This window comes from Camelus dromedarius, chromosome 2 (assembly GCF_036321535.1).
Source record: "Camelus dromedarius isolate mCamDro1 chromosome 2, mCamDro1.pat, whole genome shotgun sequence".
Lineage (NCBI taxonomy): Eukaryota > Metazoa > Chordata > Mammalia > Artiodactyla > Camelidae > Camelus > Camelus dromedarius.
Window position 1 is genome coordinate 81,591,362 of NC_087437.1, and position 25,796 is coordinate 81,617,157.

The 25,796-nt window shown below is 34.6% G+C and overlaps 1 protein-coding gene across 1 annotated transcript in view; it reads left to right on the forward strand.

The window, feature by feature from the left end:
• Nucleotides 1-24,953, forward strand: part of TOMM70 (translocase of outer mitochondrial membrane 70) — a 31,304-nt gene extending 6,351 nt beyond the window's left edge. The window contains exons 2-12 of the mRNA XM_010978466.3: nucleotides 5,673-5,846; nucleotides 8,061-8,187; nucleotides 9,860-9,969; nucleotides 12,541-12,689; nucleotides 14,931-15,138; nucleotides 17,432-17,566; nucleotides 18,610-18,717; nucleotides 19,562-19,678; nucleotides 22,046-22,143; nucleotides 22,748-22,870; nucleotides 24,499-24,953. Coding sequence (XP_010976768.1) covers nucleotides 5,673-5,846; nucleotides 8,061-8,187; nucleotides 9,860-9,969; nucleotides 12,541-12,689; nucleotides 14,931-15,138; nucleotides 17,432-17,566; nucleotides 18,610-18,717; nucleotides 19,562-19,678; nucleotides 22,046-22,143; nucleotides 22,748-22,870; nucleotides 24,499-24,652 — 1,503 coding nt within the window. The 3' untranslated portion in view covers nucleotides 24,653-24,953. The remainder of the gene's footprint in view (nucleotides 1-5,672; nucleotides 5,847-8,060; nucleotides 8,188-9,859; nucleotides 9,970-12,540; nucleotides 12,690-14,930; nucleotides 15,139-17,431; nucleotides 17,567-18,609; nucleotides 18,718-19,561; nucleotides 19,679-22,045; nucleotides 22,144-22,747; nucleotides 22,871-24,498) is intronic.
• Nucleotides 24,954-25,796: the final 843 nt, after the last annotated feature.

The window sequence follows — 25,796 nt, forward strand, 5'->3', positions numbered from 1 at the left end:
GAATTTTCTGGTTATTAGCTACCCAATTTATTGTTCACCTAATGTACAGTTGTTTTTTGTTTGTTTGTTTTAGTGTGAATTGGAGTTCCAGAGTTTAATCAGCAGTAGTTCTTTTGACAGACTGCCAGTTTGCTTATTTGTTTTCCTTCACTGTCTCAGGTGTTCCTTCAAGATAAAAGACTATCCTCCTATTGATTGTTGTATAGGGGAGTCACATCTAATGTGCTTTTAACTAAAATGAGTTCAGTTACTTGATTGGCAGAAAGAAAAAGGTCCAGTTGTGCTGATGATTCTCTTTGTCTTTTCACTTAATGACATTTTTGCTCTGAGGTCAGTAGTGAGCAAGATATGATACCTGACCTATTTTCTGTATTTCAGTTCCAGAGTGTGAATCTGGATGTGATTCTAATGATACTCACTCTTTATAAAGTGTGGGTGACAATTCATGCAGTCTAGAAGTAGAGTTTAGGCATTCTGGAGTTGCTTTATATGTAAAATTGGGATAATAATAAGTAGCACCTACCTTGCATTTCCAGTGTGTTACTCTTCTAAAGAATTTTCAGGAGTAAATTTGACAATTGATTTTTCTTCATGTATTAATGTCAGGACTCCCTATAAGATTTTGCTCCAAGTATTTGTTGAATTCATGTAGCAGAATCACATGGAGTCATGGAGTTGACTCTGCTGGACAGTTATTGATTATGAAAAGATGAAACTTACTCAAAACCTGGATGGGGGAAAAAAGCTAAATTTTCTAGTAGATTGTTTTAAGTAATACTTTGTGTGATATATTAGGCAGAAGTGAATGTCTGTTCTTTTTATAATTTATCTGTATTCTTACTGGTATTCACAGAGTTTAAATTTATGCCTATCTGTTGCTGGTGGAAATTGAATACATAGTACCCAATCTTTCCAAACTGTTTTCTTTTAGGAAGAGATTAGTATTTTTTTTTGAATCCACCAAAGTTACATGTAGGTGGCTAGAGTGGCAGGAATGGCATAATGGGAATTTGGAGTCTTGTGTCCAGGCAGTGGTAGTGGGAAGTTAGTGGAAGGCATTAAGCAGGGAATGACATGATCCAGCTTACTTGTTAAAAAGAGTTTTCAGATCAATCAGAAACTAATTTGTTGTAAGAAAAGTAGGAGAAAGATGCATTTTCACAGAATATTAGTGTAAAATACTATGGAATGTTCGGAACCTTAAAAAGACTACCAAAACTAAAAGTGATTTCCAGTAGCAGAAGGGCTTTATAGGCTTTTAAATCTCCTTGGTAGGTTTTAGATATGCAAATAGACCACATGAAAAGGTACTAGCATTTCAAGATGTTCCCTTTGTGTTCTAGATCTATATATCTTCATTTCTCATTTATAAAATAGGCTTTCAGAATTGTCTTTGGGTTTATTTTCCAACTTGAACCTTTAAATCTGAAAGTTCTTATTATAACTTAAGAAGGTGGATTGAGTGGGGGAGGCTATGTGACTGAAAAGCAAAGCAAAGGATTCCTGAGAGATAGAATTAAAATCCCTTATAAAGAATTGGTAGTTGTATATTTTCTGATTTAAACTCTGTCCTCCAGTGCATTTATTTTAATTTCTGCCTGGCGTTGACCTCAAAGTTTGTGAAAATAATGCCTAATTCCTGACATAGCAGAAGTCTGGTGTTGATTGATAAGCCGGCATTGTGCTAAGCAACTTTTTGTCCTAAATTTTATCAAGTGGGCCAAAATAATTAGCTTTTCTATACTGTCCCTATTGTAATGCCATTCTTTCTTTGCATTTTTATTAGTGAAGGGAAGCAAGTGGACAGAAAGTAATGTTGGCAGGTGGTGTGCAGTGAGCAGAAGTAATAGGGAGGTTAACCGAGATCATGTTCTCCACAAACATAGTGTGGTTGCCTTCTGGAATGTCAGTAGAAGAAAATTTGCAACTCAATGGCATTCTTCAGAGTATCTTTTTTTTTTTTTTTTTCCAGTGCAATAAGGGAAGAAAATTAAGCAGATTCTGATTTTGGCCTTAGATAATGAATTTGTAATAATTTTTGAAGGGAATTACAACTCTGTTGTAAAACTTGACTGAATGGAGGGAATTGAAAGATTCTCTTGGTTGGTTTTAGGTTGATTTAGATTTTGTTGAATAAAAATAAGAAGTATACATCTTTCTAAGGAGAAGAAGCCTTGTGTACCTATCCAGATTTGTCTCTCTTTTAACTTGTCCACCCTCACTATGACTGTCACTTCTTGTATTCTGTGTGGTATCACGCACATAGCTTTAAACTCCCAGTAGACAGGCAAGAGTTCATTGCCTGTTTGTGCTAATGAAACTAGGTCATTACTCTGCCCAATGAATGTTCTTTTTGTTTAATCTTCAAATCTTTAGTAAAAATCCTAAGTAAATTTTCAATATGTTTTTAATTGAACATACTTCATGCATTTAATATACCACACTATTTTCTATATCAACAGTCCCTAGTGTATTAAGATGTATATTAACCACGTTCTCAATGACTTGGAAAAATTGTGAACTTTTTACAAGAAATTGAAATAATGTTTTTCTTGTTTTTATATTTAAAGTCAAAAGTAATTGAGTTTTGGTAGGGGAGGGTATAGCTCAGTGGTAGAGTGCATGCCTAGCACGCACTAGGTCCTGGGTTCAAGCCCCAGTACCTCCATTAAATAAATAGATGAATAAACCTAATTACCTCTTCCCCCAAAAAAGATTAATTTAAAAAATAATAAATAAAATAATTAATTTTGGGAAAAAAACAATTGAGTTTCATTATTTTGAAGTTTTATTAGGCACTTAAAAGTTCGTGGTTATGATGTTTTCTTGGCATCATGTGATGTAACTTTTATCAATAAAACTGCCTTTCTGTGCTCCGTCTGAGGCATTTGAATGGTATTTTGTCTGATACTGCCTTTTGTTTGATACTACGTTCTTTTTTTTTTGCAAGTATTTGTATTCTGTAACTTCTTTACATTCTTTTTTGACCTTTCATTTTGTTTTATGTCATGCCCTATAGGTAGCGTGTAGTTGTTTTTTATTTTAAATAGTTTGAAAATTTTATAATAGGGAGAATTCACCTGTTCACGTTTATTGTTATTATTGATCTGTTTAATGATTCCTGCCGTATGTACTTTGCCATTTTGTTTCTTCCTTTACCTTCCCCTCCTTGCTTTTTGTTATATTGATCATCTCCCCCACTTTGGGGTTTATTTGTAGTGGTAAGGAAGTTGTACACTTCTATTTCTGTTCTAGCATTCAACCTTAAATGCTAATTTAGTTAGGTATAAGATTTTAACTTCAAGATAGTCTTTCTTCAGAACTTTGAAGTTGTTAACTCGTTTTTAATACCTAGTGTTGGTGACAGTCTGACCCAGTTTGGTTCTTTTTCCTTTATAGGTAATCTGTTTTTTCTACTAAAAACTTTTAGAATTTTTGTTGTGAAATTTCACCATGATGTGTCTAAAAATATGTGTCATTTATTTCAACTCCAGGAATTTTTCTATTATTTTTTTAAACACTCTTTTCTGTGCCTTTCCTTCTAAACTTCAGATAGATAGATGTTGGAACTTTGGGATTTATACTCCATATCATCTAACTTTTCCTCCAAAATTCTCCCCTCCCTGTCCTCTGTTCTTACTGCATTCTGGCCGACCTCCTTGGTTCTACCTTCTACTTGTTAATTTCCTCCTCAGTTATGCCCATTCCAATATACAGTCCATCCACTGAGTTCATTGTAATAATTCTTTTGAATTTTCAAGATGTCTAATTGGTGCTCTTTAAAAACCCTTTTTTAAAGTGACTGTGATAACCACTCATTCCTCTGATGTTAAATTTTGTTTTGCTTGGTTTATCCTGGTTTCCGAAATACTAGCTTTTTATTTGAGTCAGGTGCCTCTCTTTTATGATATTAATTTTCCTTTATGTTAGCAGTTCTCAAGACCATGGTCTCTTGGAAGATAGCCAAGGTATGCATGTCAGTCATCCCTTGGGTGGAGGGGATCCTCACTCCTGTATGATACAGCCCTACTCCACTCTGACTTCTCTTTCTCTTAGTGGAGTGGGAGGACTGATGAGGTTGCTTCAAGTGCAGTTTCCAGCAGTTAACTTGATAGTGGCCCTCGAATACACTACATGAGAGTCCTAGTCATCTTGTATTATGAATGTTTTGTGCCAGGGACTTTTACTGTCAAAGTTTTTGGAAGGTGATTAAAACTTTTTGGAAGGTGATTGAAGCTTTATACAAATGGAAGATTTTATATTCATCTGTTACTTTATTTGTGTTTTATTTGGTTCTTTTCATCCTCCCACATCTTAGTTTTTAAATGTGCATATTTCTTATTGACATTAGTTAGCTTAAACTAGCTATTTAGTATTCTGAACTTAGAGTTTCCTACACATCATTCTTTTTAAAATAACTGTAGCTACATTCAGACTAAAGGAGAGGGGAAAGAACAGGTAAATGGAGGAAAACAGCAGCAAAGAAAAATGAAGGAAAAGTAAGGGAGAAAAGAGCAGATACAAAAAGTTGCTACCCGGTCTTCTCTTTGTGACTGAGATGGCCTGGGCCCCAACCAATATAGCTTTCACAGTCTCTGTAAGTTATTTCTGGGGGCAGCTACTTCTGTTTTTGTTTTGTCAGTGCTTACCTGTTGGAGAGATATGGGTTCTTTCATAATCACATATTTGTTAAAATTGAATGATGTTGACAGACAAAGTTTTGGGTGAAGATGTGCCACACAGCTCTTGGACGTAGCGGAAACCTAGATAACTGGATTTGTCTACAGAGATGCTTCCCAAATGTTGAATAAAGCTTTTGCAACTGTCCTCAGTGGAAATTAACTACCAACTCAGTGAGTTGGGTCCTCTTGGAAGCAGATTTTGAGACAAGGTGGGAGTGCAAAAAATTTATTGATGAGCAAACAGAAGATTTGGGGTAACAATTGTAATGAAGATGGCACAGTGCTTCTAGTATCTATTCTACACTGTTGACAAACAGTCTAATAGAAAAAGAGCAACACACATGAATAAGTGATTTTCAGAGTGAAAAAGCCAACTGGCCAATAAACATGGAAAGATTTTCAAATTCATTTGTAGTGAGGAAAATGTGAATTAAAATGATATCAGAATATTACATTGCACTGGGGTTTTTTAGCCTTGGCACTATTGATCCTTTGGATCTGATAAGTCATTGTTGTGGGGTGCTGTCCTGTGCAGTGTAGAATATTAGCAGCATTCCTGGTATCTACTTACTAGATACCAGTTGCACTTCCCCCTGACCCATAGTTGTCATAATCAAAAATGTCACCAGACGTTGTGAAATGTACCCTAGAGGGAAAATCATCCCTGATTGGGAACCACTGTTTTATATTCATTAGGAGTGGATAGACAAGCTATCATATCTCTTGTTGACAGGAATAGTGGAAAAGTGGTACTTTTTTTGGAAAAGTCTGAGTGTTTTTCAACTCAAAAATACATAAGCTTTTTGGTTTAGCAATCCTATTACTAAGACTATCCCATGAAAATATTTATATGCGTGACCTGCATTGTGAACGGCCATTCTAGCCGTTCTACCCTCCCATTGTTTCTTCAGCTTGTCATTTAATCACTGTGATTTGAATCTATAACTGAAGTATTGATAGGTGTTTCATAATTGTTTCCTCTCATTTCAGAACTCTCTTGATAGAGCCCAAGCAGCCAAGAACAAAGGCAACAAATATTTTAAAGCAGGAAAATATGAACAAGCTATTCAGTGCTATACCGAGGCTATCAGTTTGTGTCCTACAGAGAAGAACGTCGACCTTTCCACATTTTATCAAAACAGAGCTGCTGCCTTTGAGCAGTTGGTATGTATCCTAGGTTGGTTTTTTCTGTTCTTTTTGTTTCTCTTTATTTGCATAATGTTTCAGTTAATGCCACTCAAATAAATCTAATAAACTCTTTGAAGTTGTTTTGAAATTAAAGGATTTTTTTTTGTTTTGTTTTTGTATCCTTTAATTACTTAACTTTTTAAGAACAAATTTTAGTTTTGCTGGTTACAAATATAATCCAACGTTGTATATGTCAGATATTATAAAATTAAATAAAACAAAGTTTAAGTTTCTGGTGACCTCATTCTTCTCAACAGTTTGAGTCTATTTCTTCAACTTTTGTATCCATATTTGTAACAGTAGCATATAGAAGGGTAAAAGACCAAAGATGAATTCCTATTACATTATAATATTTTTCAGTTGCTACTAAATCTTGTGTAGCTATTCATAGCACACACAGATCTGTTTCACTCTTTTTAAAGTCTGTATGTACTAGTTGTTTTATAGTGGAAAACATCTCCCTGTTGATTAACATTTGAATTGCTTCCTATTTTCCCTGTTGCATTTAGTGTTGCAGTAAATATTTTTGTAAGTATTTTTTTGCATACTTTCAGGAGGATAGAATTGTAGAAATGGAAATATAAAGAGATAGTATCAACATCTACTCTAAATATATATAAGCATGCTTGTTTTCTGGTATCTCACTGACTATGTGTATTATCAATCTTAATATTTGCCACTCTGGTAGAAAAGTACTCTTATTGTTTTAATTTGCACTTTTTGAGATATTGGTGAAGTGGACCATCTTTTTCTGTGTTTATTGGACATTGGTATTTTCTGCATTTTTTGTTCAACCAAATTTTATTGACTGTCTCATATATGGAAGGCACTATAGTAGGAGCTAGGTCTATAAAAGCAAACAGTTATGCATAGAACTCAAGAATCTCTAAACAGTGAAATATTAAATGACACTTTGATAAATGCTTTGATTCTATAATAGAGGAATGACTGGGGTTGGTGCATAAAATAGTGGAGAATAGAGTGTTACAAATAGAGGATACAGTCTATGTAATTGCTCTGAGGCAGGCAAGAGTTTGGCATGATTAAAGAAGTATGTTTAAAGGACCCTGGGGTATAGAGAGATGAAGTTGGAGAGGTAGCAGGGGCCAGATCAGGCAAAGCCTTGCAATGGTAAGAAATTTGGATTTGATTCTGAGTGTAATGGGAACTGTTTAAGGATTTTAAATAGGGCAGGAACATCATCTAAAATTGTTCCCACTGTTCTGTCAAGAATATATTGAGGGAGACAAGAGTGGAGGCAGGGAATAAGGAAGGATGTTGTAGTTACCTAGGTGAGACATGGAGGAAAGCTGAAGACCAACAGAACTTGCTGTTCATTAGATGTCAAGAGTGAGGAGAAGCAGGAGTTTTAATAGTAGTGGAGTGAAGGAGTGAGGCAACTAAGTAGACAGTTGAATTGAGAAATGTCGCTATTTTAGGAGAGTGGTTTGGGTTAAAGAGGAAATTTGGGAGTCATCTAGGTTTAGATATTATATACTACCAGGACAATAGATGTGATCCTAGGAGAGAAGGGATGAGTCCTTGAGCATTCCAGCATGTAGAAAGCAGGTAGAGGGGAGGCGTCAGCTACGGAAATTGAGAAGGATCAGTGAGGTAGGTAAAATCGAGTGGCAACTCCTTCGAGGTTTGGCAATAAAGAGGAGCTGAGAAACAGGATAATAACTCCAGGGAATTACGGAATCAAAGGAGGGTTTTTAAAAGATGGAAAATACTAAAGCAGGTGTTTTTATGCTCATTGTAATAATTCAGTAGAGAAGCAATTTGATGCAGAGACAGGGTAGCTTAAGCAGTGAAGTCCTTGAAGTGGGGGGAGTGTGGATCCATATCACAAGTGGAGGGTTGGCCTTTAATGAAGAGGGTTGCTTCCTTAGTTTTCACAGAAGGAGATGGTATGATCATATAGATGCAGGTAGGTTTATAGATTTGGTGGTAGAAAGATGGCTTAAGTATGTCCTTTACCTATTGTAAAAAAAATCAGGTTGCTTATCTCTACTACAGTTATTTATATGAGCTATTATAATGTATGTGGGTATTAATTCTTTGTATGAATTGGGAATATTTTTTCCTTTTGTGGGACTCTTAATACTTGTCCTTTTAAGTTTAGAAAACTGATTCCTGTTGAACAGTGCTTCCTTTAGTGTGACTTTTTTTTAATACTTTCAATTACAGCAAAAATGGAAAGAGGTGGCACAAGATTGTACAAAGGCTGTTGAACTTAATCCCAAATATGTGAAAGCTCTCTTTAGACGTGCAAAAGCCCACGAGAAGCTAGACAATAAGAAGGAATGTTTAGAAGGTGAGGGTGTTTTTGTGTTTACATATGAAAGTTACTAAAGGCTGTGTATTCGTTGGTAAATTTATATGAAACTGCCTCTGAGTAGAGAAATCAGTTTTATTTAAGCTTGACTCTTCCCCAGTTGAGACTTTGTTTTCTAGTTTAAATTGAGATTGCTGATACTTGAGCACTGTCTCTGTTCCCAGCTATGGAATTAAATGATTTAGAGTTTGGAATTAAATGGTTTATATACCACACATTTTAAACTTGGCAATTAATGAGCATCGGTGTAATTTCATGAATAAGAAATCAGAAAAGAGGTTTTAGTGAGTGATACTGTTTCTAGGTTTCTGCATATTTTCAGTTAATATCCTATATAAATATGAAATAATTTTGAGGTAGATCATTAAAGAAAACATTTGTTTTTTGCTTTTGGCATTTTCAAACATTATTGTATACTCAATTAGGAATTATGTAATTGATACAAAGCATCAAGTGATTTTGCCATTCTCAGTAAATACTGTAAATATTCCTTGGTCTCTAACTGGTTGTATCTGCTGCCAAAACTCAATTAGGGTATTGGCTAATTACTGGCTTTTAAAGTACATTCTTCTAGGTGATGTGGAGCTAAACCAAAATACGATTTCAACAGTCTAAACATGCTTTCTGCTGCATATTTAAATCTGCTTTAAAAGCATCAATAATCAGAAATTTATCTGTAATTATTTTAATAACATTATTATTTAAAAGGAAAAGGCTGTTTTATTTATTTATTTTTAAAAATCTGGATTACCAAGTGAGAGTGGTTTAGAGAATATTTTGGAGCATTTTAGAGAATAACAAAGAACATTGCACTTTGGTGGTGGGTGGAAGGAATGTTGCTTTGGAAAAGAGAATTCTGAGTTTTGAACCAGACCTTGAAATTATTAAGAGATAATTGTAGAGAAGAGTTTAAGTGGATTTTAGATAGGAGAAATGGGATGGGAAAAAGTCGTTGACATTGGCACTAGCCAGATGACCAGGGGAACAGACAGCAGACTGACTTGTTTGGAGGAGCAAGGATGTGGAATAGTGAGAAACTGAGTTCAGAAAGAGAGGGGACAGCCATTGTTGCGTACTTTGAATGAAAAGTTGAGAAGTTAAGGAAACACTGATCTTTTAAATTTCAAATCACTCTATATTGAGCTGTCGCATAGCCAGATTAAAATGGTATTTTGAAGCAGATTTAATTGACAGCTCTGTGGCAGGATGTCTTTGGAGACAAGGCTTACTAACCCTAACCCTGAGGCATACAAAAAAAAAAAAAAAAAAAGACCAGACTTGAGAGAACCACATTATGTTGATTTGGCCTTTACTTACTGGTCAGAAGAGAATATTCCTGGATTACCTGTTTTATTTACTGTGTACAATGCTAGAGTGGTGAGAAACATCACAAATCATGCAGTATAGTCTCTTTCATGTCACAAGTGAGGCAAGTGAATCCCAGAGAAGTGGGGTGACTTTCTGAACTTTGAGTTTGGTCATAGAGTGTATAAAACTATAAAGTGTTAAGAATCAGTTTATTGGAAATGAAATTGACAGCCACATAAGGCTATGAATTTAGTCTGGCTTTCTGTGGTAACATTGAACCCATTTGATATTGCTAATCATCTCTGCAGTAATTTCACACTTTTGTTTTTTCCACCATTTCTAGATGTCACTGCTGTGTGTATATTAGAAGGTTTCCAAAATCAACAAAGCATGCTCTTAGCTGATAAAGTTCTTAAACTTCTTGGAAAAGAGAAAGCCAAAGAAAAATACAAGGTAAATTAATCTGAGATGGTTAATAGATGGAGGATACATTGTGAATGATCATTTCTAATTTATACTGTTAAACTTGGGCATGATGGTAACAGGTGAAATTAGATCTGAATTATATTTATTTTTCCTGTAATCTTGGGCTTTTGTGGCTTATCTTTTTAAAATGAGAATGTAGACTATGTCCAGTGTTGTACGTGGAGAATATTGAAAGAAGTCATATGTATTAGAGGTTGCCAAACAGTGGCTTATGGGCCAAATCTAGTCTACCACGTGTTTTTATAAATAACATCCCAATAATGTTTTATTGGAACTTAGCCATTCACATACTGTTTTTGGCTGCTTTTAAGCTACAACAGCAGAGTGGAGTGGTTGTGACAGAGACTGTATGGCATATCTGAGCTTTTACAGAAAAAATCTGCCAGCCCATGTCCATTAAAGTTTTAAAAGGCATACTGTATAAACTGGCATTGGTTTTACACAGCTAGTAGTAGGTGGTTTAATTCAAGAAGGATTTATTGAACATAGCTCCAAAGTGGGCATTTTAGAAGGGTGAGGTCAAAGACATAGTCCTTGCCCTTAAAGAATTACAGTTTAATGAGAAAGACATTAATAAGTGTAAAAGGCATAATACAGTGAAGTGTCATGGAGGGATATAAGTAGAGGGCTGTGGGAGTACCACAGGCATCACTAAACATCACTAGAGATTTTCTGTTAAATTTTATAATATCAAGGCAATTGTTCCTTTTTTCTTTAATAATAACTTGCTTTTCTCTTAAATAGATTTTAATAGTATCTTTGTATTTTTAATTTTACATTTCTGAATATTAGCTGAGTTAAACAGTTAAAACAGGTTTCTTCACTGCAGGATTTTGATGTGCTAGTATGTGTTGTGAATCTCAAAGAGGAATATAGCTATAGTGGTTCTCAGTCTCTTTAACTACGGAAACTTTTTTCTTCCCTTCAGCATCTTAGAGAACTGGTGCTCCTCAAAACATTTTGCAAAATATCATGTTAGAATCTCACAAATTGAACCTTTAAGAAACCTAGTTTCCTCGTGTATACTTATGCAGTGCTATTGTTGGGTAATTATACTGGTTTGACTGAAGAGTAGTAAGTATAAGATAACCTACATTTACATAGATTCCAAATTAGTTTCCACATATTTTCTAGTCTGTTTGTATTCCACTTTGTAATTTGCAAGATACTTTCCATTTTATTTTTATTTTTATAATAACCCTATAAGATGAATAATGCCATTATTTTTATTGCTATTTTAGAGATGAGAAAACTGAGAGTGACATGTGCAAGGTCACTTACGTAATAAGTGGCAGAGCTAGAATTTGTATCTTGTTCCTTTGATGCTTAAGTCCATTACGAGTAAAATATTGTTTTCATTTTAAATTAATATGTAACTCTGTGTGAAAGGGAAGTGGTAGCTTCATTTCTAAGCTGAAATAGGAAACTAAAAGACATTATTGATTTACTCAGCTTCAGTAAGTGCTATTTAAATTTCTATTTAAACTTTTTCCCTGAAGTGGTAAATGATTGCCATTTATATATTCCTACTCAGAGTCTTTAGTGAAATACTTAAAATTAGGCATATTTCTATCAGTTGGTGGGTGATTATTTGACTTAAAATAGTTTTTATTTATATAATCCTTATTTAAGACACATTGAATCTTTTCCCAGGGAGAGCACAAAAATATGGGTTTTCTGTTAGGGTTCCTATTCGGTTTTCTTCTTTTCCAGTTTCATCTATCTTAGAGTAGGTCATTTACTTACAAAGCCAGATTCCCTTATTTTTTCCTCCTTCAAATACAAAGACATTAAATCTACCAAAATAACAGAATGGGTATTTGTTATACATACAGCTTAGAATATCATATTTCCATTCTAAAATCTTTGGGTTGAATTTTGTAGATAAAGGATCCAAAATATGTTATGAGAGCCCTTTGGCTATGTTAGTCCCTCTTCCCTGTTCCTTTAAAACTTTATCATCTTAAATATAATAAGAAGAAACAAAATACTTCTACAATTATGAATCAGGTTGCCATGTGAAAAAGTTGTAATTAAAACAGGAAATGTGATTTTATTCTGACTTTCAGTGGCATTTACTGTAATGGAGATCTTCAGTTGCAAGACAAGTTGAGGACAAATGAAAGCCTGTGGTAAATGGACTTAACATTTTAGCACCTGTGTAAGGCATGGTCTTGAGTAGTAAATGGAGATGGTACTCTTCTAGGACGGGAACCAGAAGGAGATAACATAGCAGTTACCTGCCTCCTGTGTTCCAGATTTCACCTTCTTTTAGTGAGTGGTTCTGAGAGTCCTTGACATTTTTCATCTCTGGAGAGGGGAAAGGCTCTCATATAAAACCTACTTTGAACAGCTGGGACTGGCAGCTTTACCATTTCCACTGCCTATTTCCCTATGGTTTGGAGCCTGATATTCTTCAGTTATTTGAAAATGAGATTCTCATTTTTTATGACAGTGGTTCTCAGTCGTCTACAAATGTACCTGCTTCTTTGGTTAGTGTTTTCTATTTTGATATATTTAAATATGATTAAATCACAGAATCGTGAACCTCTGATGCCATCTCCGCAGTTTATCAAATCTTACTTCAGTTCTTTCACGGATGATATAATTTCTCAGCCAATGCTTAAAGGAGAGAAGTCTGATGAAGATAAAGACAAGGAAGGGGAGGCTCTAGAAGTGAAAGAAAAGTAAGTGTGTTGAGCATGGTATCTGCTTAATGTTTTGGGGGAGGGGGGTATAGTGGGAGTTTTTTGCTGCCATAGAGCCAGAGTGGGACTATGAGTCATCTCCCAAATAATCTATTCATAGGTAGATATAAATATAATAAAATTATATAATAATGATATAGTAATAAAAATACTTCTTTTCTCACACATGTCTGTTACATCACTGGTGACTCAAGGTTTTACTGCCAAGAGTCTGCCCTGCTTTTAAGGTCCCACGTGATATTCCCAAGAGGACTCCCAGTGAGTCAAGCGATTGATTGTATTTGAATAGGGGCACTAACTTAAAAATGATTGTGTAGCTCAATATCCAGATGTCTTAGTGCAAGGAAGTTCATAATTTCTAGTTTTTAGGAGTGCTGAAAAGAGTGCCTTTCTTCAAGGTTTTTTCTCCTTGCCCAGGAAAATGCCATTTGGGTTTGTGTTTGCTCCTGTGGAGAGTTGAAACCGAAGTAAAAGATGCTATGTTTATAACTGGAGCTCAAGTGATAAAATATAATATATAAGCCATCCAGCCTGCTTATCCATTTATATTTATCCAGTACTTTTATTTTGCTGTTGAGGCTAACTCTCCTCTCTAAGAGAAGGTACAGCATTATTGCCAACATGACATTTTCTAATGAGTTTGGAAGAAAAGGGAATACTGTTCCCATAGCAAAGCATAATTTTTGCATCTGTAGCATATTGGAAGGCTTAAGGAAAAAGATTGTTTTTGATTTGTATCTCCCAATTTTTCTACCATTGTTGGCCACCTTTTAAAGGAAGATATGCATAACTGTGACAAGATGTTCAAACTTGAGTTAGTTGATAAGCAATCTCTTTAGAAAATTGTGGATATAAAGTAAGTGTTTAAGATGATGCCAATAATTGCCTCTTCTGGTTAGGAAATAGTCCTTGTTCCAGAAAAACTGCAATGAAGTTAATACCATTATTCTAAAAGCTATGTTGAGAGGTGGCAGGACATAGCTATCTCTCACCAGAACACTAATTAGAACTGGACTGAAGTTTTTGAATTCCATTGTACTCTGAGCCTTAGCTTCATCATTTTTCAAATGGGGCTTAATAATTACCTTTGAGGTTTATTGTGAGGTTTAGAGGTCATGTTTGTGAGCATCTAACCCTTAGGTTCTCAATAAATAGGAACTTTTACTACTTCCAATCTGACAATAATTATTTTGTCTTACCTTGGTGACCTGAGGAATAATACTAGAGTGCAGGGAATATTAGAATGTAATTATAGAAAAGGTTAGCACAGAGTTTATAAGATTTTGGCTGGCATAACTTTTAAGTCACTTGCCAGTTTTCTCCATTCAGAATATGTAGCAAATGAAATGAGAAAATGTAATTTACAGTGTCTTATATTTGTAAGACCCCTTAAAGGTCGTCTAGTGTAAATTCCTTTTCAGTTAAAAAAATTCCTTTTACAAGCATCATCAATAAAAGTCGTCATCTTATAAGAGTGATGCTATCATGGTCACTACTTTTTAAAAAGTATTTTCTTTAAGTCCTATTTGATGGAAGAGTCTTCCTTTAAGTTTGCTGCTTTAATATTTCCACCTGTTCATTCTAGGTCTGTTCTTTTAGGTGAAACAGCACAACTTTGGGATGAGAGCCTTTCATGTATTTCCCTGCCTCCAGTTCTTGCTCCCTTGCAGCCCGTTTTCCACAACACAGCCAGAGTGATCTTTACAAAGTACAATTTGGGTCACACTTCCTCCCTTGGGCTCTGTGACCCTAAACTCACTTGATTGTTTTCTATTTCTCTGTTCTTTCTGTTAGTCATAAAGTAACTGTTGAGTGCCATCAGTGTGCCACAGATAAGTTGGTGAATAAGACAGGATCTTTCCCTGTGCTGCATATCAGTCTGTCATTAGCTCATCTTTTCATGTATCTAGATGTTGAAGCCTAGGTAATAACCTAAGGTTTCTGCCATTTTCTCTGCTGTTTCCTTTTTAAAAACTCTTTCCTAGGCAGCAAGAAAATCCCAGTCTGCATCAAAAATCCTAATCTGTTACCCCCTGCTCCACTCCAGTCCCACACTGGCTGGTTAGCTTGTTAAGGGGATAAGGATGACTTCTTAACTCAGGTATACTAAATGTGGCAAGTTTTAGCATTTGCTCCTTCCTTAGTAATTTTTTATGCTCAGTCTACTAGTAATAAATAATAAAATTTGTTAGTAATTTTCTTTGCTCATTTTATTTTCAGTTCTGGATATTTAAAGGCCAAACAGTATATGGAAGAAGAAAACTATGATAAAATCATAAGTGAATGCTCAAAAGAAATAGATGCTCAAGGCAAATACATGGCAGAAGCATTATTACTACGAGCTACCTTCTACCTGCTTATTGGCAACGCCAACGCGGCCAAACCAGATTTAGATAAGGTCATCAGCTTGAAAGAAGCTAATGTGAAGGTACATTTAAAACTGTGTGTATGTGAATGTGAGAAAATTAGTAATAAAAATGAGACATTTATATATGTTTTGCCAAATTTTTGGCATTTCAGTTGCCATTCTCCAAAAGATTATTTTTGACTTGGAAGGAACTACAACTAGATGACAGAGTTGGTGCAGTCAGACTACAACAAGCATCAGTGATAGTTATCTTCACCTGGGAAAGGGTTTTTTTCCTGTAGCGTCTGGTTGCTTCAGGTTCCCCACATATCTTCTGCCTGCAGTATTGGCCTGTATTTAGGTAAGGGTAGGGGTGCTGTTATAGGTAATATATAGTAGTGCTGTTATAGGTAATATTGTAAATAATATGCGATATGCAGTACAAGGCTATAAAATGAATTTAATAAAAGGAACACATTTAATATATTCTGAAAGATTTTATGTTACGTGAGGAAAAAACAGGTCCTAAAAAATATGATATAGAAATATATTGAAATATACCAAAAATTTTTTGCATTTGTATGGTTGGAACAGCTTTTCATTTTCTAAGTGTTCTTATGTGTATGTAGTTATTTTCATAATTAAGATTTGGTGGAGGGTCTGTTGAATTATATAAGCTTTCTACTCGGTGTAACAGAAGCAGAGTTTAGCCACCAATTGACTATATTCCTTACTAGTTAGTTAACATCTCTGGTTCCTCACTGAATTAAATGAACTCTGGTTTTGTTCACCTCCAAATGAATCATTCATGTATTTTATGGAAAATGAGTTTTTAAGCCCTAAGTATTTGTTAGCAAATTAACTTCTTTTAAACAAAAGTATTTAAGTATTTGTTGAAAGTTCCTTTCAAATTGGTGAGACTTTTGAGTTGAAGTTACCCTGGTAATAATTATCTTTATTTCCTGCTGATTTTCCTGCTGATTGAAAATATGTTATTACATGTTTTTGTTCTCATTGTGGGGCAGTCTTGTTTGTTTCATTGAAGAAGACATTTGTACATACTTTTGCCTTGAAAAAAATTTGGGGGAAGAATCCTGTTTCTTATTTCATGATCATGGCTTTTTGTTTTAATGCCAAATTGTAATGATGCCTGTCATATGCCACGTACAAAAATTAGCTCAAAATGGATCAGAGACCTAAACATAAGAGCCGAAACTATAAGACTTGCAGAAGAAAATATAGGAAGAAATCTTCAATACTTTAGATTAAGCAGTGTTTCCTTAGGTAGGACATCAAAAGCACACATGACCAAAAAAAAAAAAAGAAAGGAAAACACATTCCACAGAATGGGAGAAAATATTCACAAATCATAAATCAGATAAGGGGCTTGTATCCTGAATATATTAAAGAACTCTTCTTACAACTCAACAATAAAAAGTCAGCCTAATATAAAAATAGGCAAAGGATCTGAATTTCTCCAAAGAATATGTACAACTGGTCAATAAGAATATGAAAAGATGCTTAGCATCATTAGCCATTTGGAAATGTAAATCAAAGTCTCAATGATGTATCACTTTATACCCACTAGAATAGCTATAATCAGAAAATTGAACAATTAAAAGTATTGGTGTAGACGTGGAGAAATTGGAACTCTTATGCATTGCTGGTAAGACTATAAAATGGTAAAGTCTTTTTGGAAACTAGTCTGGGAATTCCTCAAAAGGTTGAACATAGAGTTACTGTGTGACCCAGCAATTCTTCTCCTAGGTATAATATACTCAAGAGAATTGAATACATAATGTCAATACAAAAAGCTTATACATGAGAGTTCATAGCAGCATTATTCATAATAGCCAAAACATAGAAGCAGCTCAAATGTTCATCACCTGATGAACAGATAAATAAAATGTGATATGTCTGTACAGTGGAATATTATTCAGCCATTTAAAATAATGACATACTGTTACATGCTACAACATAGATGAACCTTGAAAACATTATGCTATGTGAGAGAAGTCAGACACAAAAAGACCTCATGATATACAATTCCATTTATATGAAATGTCTAGAATATACAAAACCATAGAAATAGTAAGTACATTGATGGTTTCCAGGGACTGAGGATTAGGAGAGAAATAGGCAGTGCCTGCTAATTTGTATGAGGTTTCTTTTGGGGGTGGTGAATATGTTCTAGAATTAGATAGTGGTAATGGTTACACAATCCTGAATATACTTAAAATGACTGGCTTATATACTTTTTAAGGGGTTCGCTTTATGGTATGTGAATTAAATCTCAACAAAGCTGTTATTTAAAAAAAACTAAATTAGAATACAAAGTAGTAGCAATGAATCTTGTCTTATTTTCGGCATATAGCTTCGAGCAAATGCTCTCATCAAAAGAGGCAGCATGTACATGCAGCAGCAGCAGCCTTTGCTGTCCACTCAGGATTTTAACATGGCTGCCGACATTGATCCTCAAAATGCAGATGTTTATCACCACCGAGGACAGGTAAATTAATTTTCTTATCAAGAATTCTGATCTTTGAATTGAGAAATTTGATGTCATTTTTGAGAATGTCGACGTTTTCTCATATCACTTCCAATAGCTGTGAACAAAGTATTACAGTGATTTACAGTTTGGGTTGGCATTTATTTAGTCCCATCTTGAACATTTGTCCTTATAATTTTGGTATTTCCATTAAAAAAAAAAGAGAGAGAGAGAGAGAAGAGGATGGCCATAAATGTTGGCTTGCCGGTTCAAGTTTGTTTTTCAGATGATTCTGGTTCATAGGTTTTCAATGAGTAAAACATTAAAAATGTAGTGAGCATTTTGAGTTAATGCTAGAATCAACAGAATGATTTTTGTAGGCTTCTTGCTGTAAGGAAGTATTAACCTGGACGATCCAGACAGTACCACAAAAATCTTCTGAATGGAGTTTTATAACATGCATATTTTCTTTTAGTAAAAATATGTAGTGAAGAAAACAGTTCCCAGTTTCAGCCTCATCTGGAGAAAACATGGCTTTATAATTTGCTTGTTTGACATGGCTTCTTGGAATGCATTAGAGTGGGAAGTATGGGCTAATCCATATAATGACAGAAAAGCTCAAGTTCTCTCTAACGGAGAATTTTACCTAATATTTCTGTCTGATGGGTCTTAAGAAGTGTTGCGAAAATCGTAAAATTCTTGATATTTTGATCCTTACTGGTAGTACCTTAAGATTAATTTGAAAGGTTATTATCTAGTGTTTGATCTACTTTGAAGTTTTGAAGTACAGAGATATTTCATTTTCTAGAAGAGAAATCATTTAACAGTGATCAAAAATAGTAGGTTTATAGTGCTTTTTAAAAAACTAGACACTCGTTTTAAGTTTTAGAATCTTTCCTTTAAAATTAGAAGATCTTTCTAGTTCATTATTTCTAGAAACTAATTCAATATTGAATAATTTCATGCTTAGCATTATGCTGAGCTGTAATAAGAGACACGGGACATACTTAACTGGTATAGTTACTATTTTGAACTGCGTTTATTTATGTATTTCTTTTCCTTAGCTGAAAATACTGCTTGATCAAGTTGAAGAAGCAGTGGCAGATTTTGATGAATGTATTAGATTAAGACCTGAGTCTGCTCTGGCACAAGCTCAGAAATGTTTTGCATTGGTAGGTTCTCCTTTCTTTTGTATTTTCCTGAACGTCGGTATTTCCCATTGTTAACAAAAATGAGTATCTCATTGCCTTCAGAATCATCTGTTTTCCCCAAAGGATGACTAACAGGTAGAAAAATATGTCCGTTTAGGGAAATAGAAGTGTATATGCTACTTAAGGTACTGCTCCTCTATTTCTCTGGATGTTTTATTTAAGTTCATGTTGATAGGTGTTTGTCCCTGATTTTATGCCCCCCTAAACAGCACTGTTCTCCCTACTTCTCTATCATAAACCAGTACAGAGAACCACATAACTCATCTCTCATTTTGCATTTGTAGAGCTATTAATATTCAGAAACACAAAGCTGAAAATCAGGTAAAATAAGGCCATTTCTAATGAAATAATGAGATACTTCCAGTTAGCCCTATAGCTTGAGTCCTAAAAGAATTTCCCTCCTAAAGAAAGAAGTCAGGTCACAAACACATATATAGTATTGACGAAAAATGTTATTAGATGATGGAGCTTTATAACATTTTTAGTAAAGTGATAATAAATTATACTGGATTTAAAATTCCCTTCCTTATATGTAAAGCTAACTTCTGACAAGTTAGTCTGGCTTCTAGAGTACTGAGCACCTTGAAGTTGTAGCGTGGCAGTGAAGTGCTACTTGTACGTAGTCTTTGGATCCCTACTCCAGAGGTATTTCCGTGGAACCCTTTTAGATGCAGCAAATTATTTTAGCAGATTGCCAGCTTTTCTGGAAATATTTATGTAATTTTGTGTGACTTTTATAATAGGTTAACATTTCCTGAGCTTTTGAGTTCTTGATTTGACAGGCCTGTTTTTATTTTTTACACAGTATCGCCAGGCATATACGGGAAACAATTCTTCGCAAATCCAAGCAGCTATGAAAGGTTTTGAAGAGGTTATAAAGAAATTTCCAAGGTGTGCTGAAGGCTATGCATTATATGCCCAGGTAAGTGTCATTTTTCAAATTTTTTCAGTTTCCAGTCCGTTTTTAAAGAGCTGCATTCATATGTTGACTCTTAGGATAGAAATCAGAAAACAGTGCTTCCTTGGTTACAGCTTCTGTGGAAGCAGATGGCTTTGTTCTTGCTTTGTTTCTCCTGGTCCCCAGGATGGTCCTGAATCACCTTGAGAAGGCCTACTCTGTTATACAGTTTGAAAACCATGGCCCTAAACTCAACATGGGGAAGCTTAAATAGAGTATTTCCCTCATGTTTTCATTTGGATTGGATTTGCCAGTTTAAATTACCTTAGGAAAATGTACTATATGTAATTGGTGGGGAAAGTGTCCTTGGTAAGGGTTTTCTTTGTATTTGTTCACTATTCCTTTAAATGGTTAGATAGTCTGTAACCACTCATTTTAATTTCTCTGTAATTTGTCTAAAATTCTTGAGGCTTTCCTTAGTTTAGGATTGAAGCTTTGGGAAGTAGGATTTGAATTTGAATTATTTTCACTTTTTAATTGTAGTCTGGTCTTTGAAAACTTTAAGTCATCCATTGAAAATGATTAGCTTCTTCTAGCCACAGTTAGAGTTTTTCCTCTAACTAAATGATCTCTGAATGACTGTTTTCTTTAAGTCTAAGTTGAAAGCTGCTTTTGGAGAAACCAGCCATCTCAAAACTCCATCTATATATTTTCTATCTTAATTTCTTTATGCTATCTTTAGTGAAGTTATAAGAAAAGTTCCATAGAGAAACTTTTTGAGGGCTTATTGAGAGGGACTTTGAAAAGATTGATTTCTGTTGGATCTGTTCTTTCAAAGGCCTACACATTACTACATTATTAGGGGTTGAAATTCTGAAGTATGAAGTACAACCCAGGAGTTCTTTAACCTCAGTTTGAAATCTCATCTATTCAGTCTTTGTTCATATAATTCCTAGACAGAATGACGATAATAGAAAGATGAAACGTTGGTTGCTGACTGCATGCTCAATTAATTAATTGTGAAAGCATGTACTATATAAAATTTTATAGAATGTATAGAAGTTGAAATAGGATAAATGCACATTATAATTGTATGATATTTGTATTGAGTAGGCCCACTTGGGTTTAGACTTTATATTTAATTAGGAACAAACCAGAAAGTGACAGCAGCATCCTCATCACTGAGATGAAATTCAGAAGGGCTTTTTTGGTGCAGATTTCTATAAGCAGCTGAAAGAGCAAAGGCCACTGACTAGCTTTCAAAGAAACCAATACCAGGAACAACTCTTTTGCAGAGGTTTCCTAATTGCACATTTCTCTGTTAATTGTGTTAACTTCAAAACAGGTTTTGCCTTACTTGAGCATCTTCTTACCAGTACTTAGCATTATTACAAGTCTGTTTACACTACAATGTCTAACCTTTGGTCCTGCTTCTGATGTGGTCTTCACTGTATATAGTAACTTTTTATTTATATATAGAGTTATATACAGTTATATAGCATAACCTTTTTCCTGAACTCAACCTTGAGCTTAGATGCTGGCAAACTCTCAGAGTTAAAGTTTGAACATGATCTGGAATCCACATAACCAAGCCTTCCATTTCTGCCATGGAATTTGCCTTAAAACAATTGATTGTAGCTGCTTTTTTTCCTTTTATCAGTCATTTTTAAGGAATGACTGATAACAGTTAGCATACATACCTGAACTTACCCTTCCAAGTGAGTATTGTCTTAAAGTAATTCCCTTAGGATGTTTTATGATAAACTATGAATAAATACATGAATGTACCTGTGAGAATCTGATATTAGAACTGGCACCAACACTGGGATTTTCTGTATTCTACAGTTTTTCTTAATCTCCTATTGAGAGGGCAGTTAAGATTTCATATCTATAACAATGCTATGTAAAACCCCAGTAATTAAGATGAAACTTTTTTCTTTTAATTGAAGTACAGTCAGTTATAGCATGTCAATTTCTGATGTACAGTACAATGTCCCAGTCATGCATATACATACACATATTGGTTTTTGTATTTTTTTATTAAAGGTTATTACAAGATATTGAATATAGTTCCCGATGCTATACAGAAGAAATTTTTTTAATCTATTTTTTTATATAGTGGCTAACGTTTGCAAATCTCAAACTCTCAAATTTACCCCTTCCCACCCCCTTTCCCCTGGTAACCATAAGATTGTTTACTATGTCTGCAAGTCTGTTTCTATTTATTTTGTAGATGAGTTCATTAACATTTTAAATAAGTTTATATCCCCAGAACATAATTTGGTAATGAATGGTTAAATGAAGTAAATTTTAGTAATTGATAAGCAATATACTTTTCACTGCTTAGGGTGACAGTTAACCTAAATTTAACTGAAGTATCCCTTCAAATAGGCATTAACAGATCAACAACAGTTTGGTAAAGCTGATGAAATGTATGATAAGTGTATTGATTTGGAACCAGATAATGCCACAACATATGTTCATAAAGGGTATGTATTTTTGTGGTTCTATTTGTTCCAGAAGAAACTAAATTTCTTGCATAGTAATAAGATGGATTTCTTTTGGTCATTGAGGAAGGGGACTGAGAGAGAGTATGATTGAGTTAATTGACAAATTTCTTAATGTTCTGGATGTTTCACTATTTTTTTTTGAAGTTTTACTTATGTTTCATTCTTATATAACAATTAGTAAATACGCTATTTCACTCTAGCTTAAGGATTTCAGTTCTGAACATCCTGTCAAGTGTTAGTTATATCAAAATAGAAAACGCGAGAAATAAGTTTTTCCTGTCCTAGTGTACTTGAATTATCATTTTAAAGCTTCATTTAAATTTATACAAAGTAAAACATTAAGCTATGCAAGGTAACTTAATATAGAGCCTAGACCATTGGATACTCTTCTCATAATAAGAAATTCAGACTACAAAACCAATATAAATTGAAAAAAAAAATTGATGCTGATTCTATATTGTTTTAGACTTTGTTTTTCCTTGTAAATTAAATTATAAATTCATTGAAGCAGAAATTGAGCCCTGCTTTTATTCCTGGTGATACTGGGCCATGGTCACATCTGAGTGCTGTTTTGCATTTGCAGTTTACTTCAACTTCAGTGGAAGCAAGATCTGGATAGAGGTTTGGAGCTTATCAGCAAGGCTATTGAAATTGACAATAAATGTGATTTTGCATATGAAACCATGGGAACTATTGAAGTACAAAGGTAACTTCTAGAGTCTGTCCTTAAGAAATTTAGGGCAGCTCCGCAGATATTTATTTTTTAATTTTCTCATTATAGATAAGTTATTGTCAATACTCATTAAATTTTTAAGTCTTAGTATGTTACGCCTTTGGGGGCAAGATTTCCTTGAAGCTATACAACTTTGACTTGTTTCATTTTTCCAATTTAAAAATCACACTTAAAAAAGTTGTTTAAATCACGTATATGCATTAGAAAGGGAAACTTGATCTTTTTCTAATACCTGTTTGTTCTTTCCTCTTGTCACCTGTATTATTTCCATTGGAGGGAGAAAAAAACATCCACAGTGTACTTAAGCAGTAAGGGTAGCGTAAGGATTGGCAGCCAGGGTGCCCGAAGATCTAGATCCTGCCACAGCCAAACTGCATCATCACCTCTGAGTGCAGAGTTTTCTTTAAAATCAAGGAGTTGGATAAGATTTTGTGCAGTTCTGACTTCCCCATAACTTCATGTCTTCTGTAAATGTTTGTTCAGAGTTGCATTTGAGCTCCATTAACAGAGGACAGATGTTTATGCCTTGAGCTCCATTAACAGAGGACAGCTGTTTATGCCGTAGAATGTAGTGTAGTATACCATCTTGATACTGGTGTTGCCATCTGTTTGAGAACTCTAGGCCAGCTACTGAACTTCAGGTGTTTTCCAAATATTAGTTCAGTTGATCTAGTCTTTATAAAGTTTGAGGTTTTGTGATCCTCAATTTAATTAAAGAGTGTAGAAATCAATGCCCAGACTGGTTGAGTTAATAGGGTTGCCTGGTGAGCCAGCAGTAGAAAGAGGATATAAACCCACATTTCACTGATGCCAAAGTAACTGATCTTGCCACCACCACTTATTAGGAACCAGTAGGAGTTGTCTTAATTACCTGTCATTCAGTCCCTCCTGAGTCTTCTCTCTCTCTGCTCCAGAGTAGGCAGAATATATATAGGCTGAGGAAAATTTTTGTGATTCTTTTGAACCATTCTATACTGTGACTTGCATGTAAATATTAAATTACTTCTTAACTGCCAGTTTGTTAATGTGAATTACATTATTGTACTAGAATAGGATAAGGTAGTAGTTCTTAATCTTTTGAGCAAAGCTGTGGATTTTTCCTAGAATATTGCACATACAAAAACTCTTTGCATTTAAGTTGTTCATAGAGCCTGGGTTAAGGACCCCTGATTTATGGAATTTGATGAATTTTGTTTGTGTGTTAATTGTACTCTAAGAAATCCATTCTAAATCCTGCCTTACAAATAGATAAATGAATGTGAATTAATGAAATTGCTGATTATCCTAGGATTTAGCAAATCTGCCTACTTAATAATGAACTTTAAAAGTTATTTTTTTTAAATTAATTTCTCTCGTCTCATTATTCTTATCTGTAAACAGAGACCACAAGTAGTATCACGTAAGCCCGTGGTATTTGTAATAGTAGCTAACATTCATTCAGTGTTTTCTACGTGCTAGGGATTTTTCTGTTATAAAGAAGCATTTTATTAGAATCATAGTTGAAACTTAAAGGTCAGGCTCCATGTAGCATCACTTACAAACTTCTTTGCATTCTGTGAAGTGCTTGTTGAATCTGAAGTTTCAAATTTTTGTTCTTTTAGAGGAAACATGGAGAAAGCCATTGACATGTTCAACAAAGCTATTAACTTGGCCAAATCAGAAATGGAGATGGCTCATCTATACTCACTCTGTGATGCTGCCCATGCCCAGACAGAAGTTGCAAAGAAATATGGTTTAAAACCACCAACATTATAAAATATGGGGGAAGGAAAATGACCCTGTTTTTAGAAGTTTACCCCTCCTTCAACTGAACCCTAAAGACACTGTCAAGAACTGTGCTGAATGGTGGAACTTAGTATTTCCGTTTGTGCTGTTGTCATTCGTTACATCCGTTTCACGTTTAGGTGTTGTGGGAGTGGCTGTTGAAGGAAGTTTGCAGTGTTGCAGCTTTTATTCCCTGTGCAACAAAAGCTTAGAACCTGTTAAAGGGATGTTAAAAATAAAGTTGCAGAGTACAAATGATAATTGGCCATGCAAATAAAAACTTTGATTTGTTGATCTGGCTTTTTTTTTTTTTTTTTTTTGAGGGGCGTGGGAGAGGATGATTATGTTCTGGATGATTTTGTCTGTGTGTGTATGAATATTTTACAGCATGTTTTAAAATTAACATGATAAGCGCTGTAAAATAGGATTCTTTTGGATTCGATTAATCTCTTTCAGTTGATTTTTTGGAAGAAAACAAAGCTTAAGTGGAGCTTTTGTTCTTATGGCAGCAAAATTAAGAGACCCTTTAAAACACCATCAGCATGTACAGTGCCTCTGATTCTGCAGAAAGTTAGACTCAGTGGCAACGCTTAAACCTTTTGACTCTCTTCAAGTCCAGTGGATGATGTACATCATGTTTAAAGTCCACAACAGCTGGTTTTCATACAGTCAACTATGCAGAAGTGAGATATTCTAACTGATACATGTGCTAGAAGACTATTAATGGGAAAGCACACCAGGCAAGAGGTAAGATGAAATGGAAATGTGTTTGTAATTGTCCACAGCTATTGTCTACCATAGGTACTACTATTTAATAGTGTACTTAAGGAAAAAAAATGCAGGTTGGTTGTGTATATAAAGATGAAGTAAGTGTGATTAAGTAATTAATTAGCTCAAAATTTCTAGTGAAGAAAATATGGCTAAAGGTTCAAAAAGAATGTAACTCTCAAAGCCAGAAGCATAGCATTTCCTAAATGCTTCTCAACTACAACTACGTGTACTTAAGGAATTTTGAGCCAGTATTTTCAAAGATGCTGAGGACATGTGGACTGCATTTTTATTTTGAGCTAACCTTGGTCTCAAGGGCCTGACTACCCATCTGGTTCTTCACTAGGGATACTGACAGCAGATTGTT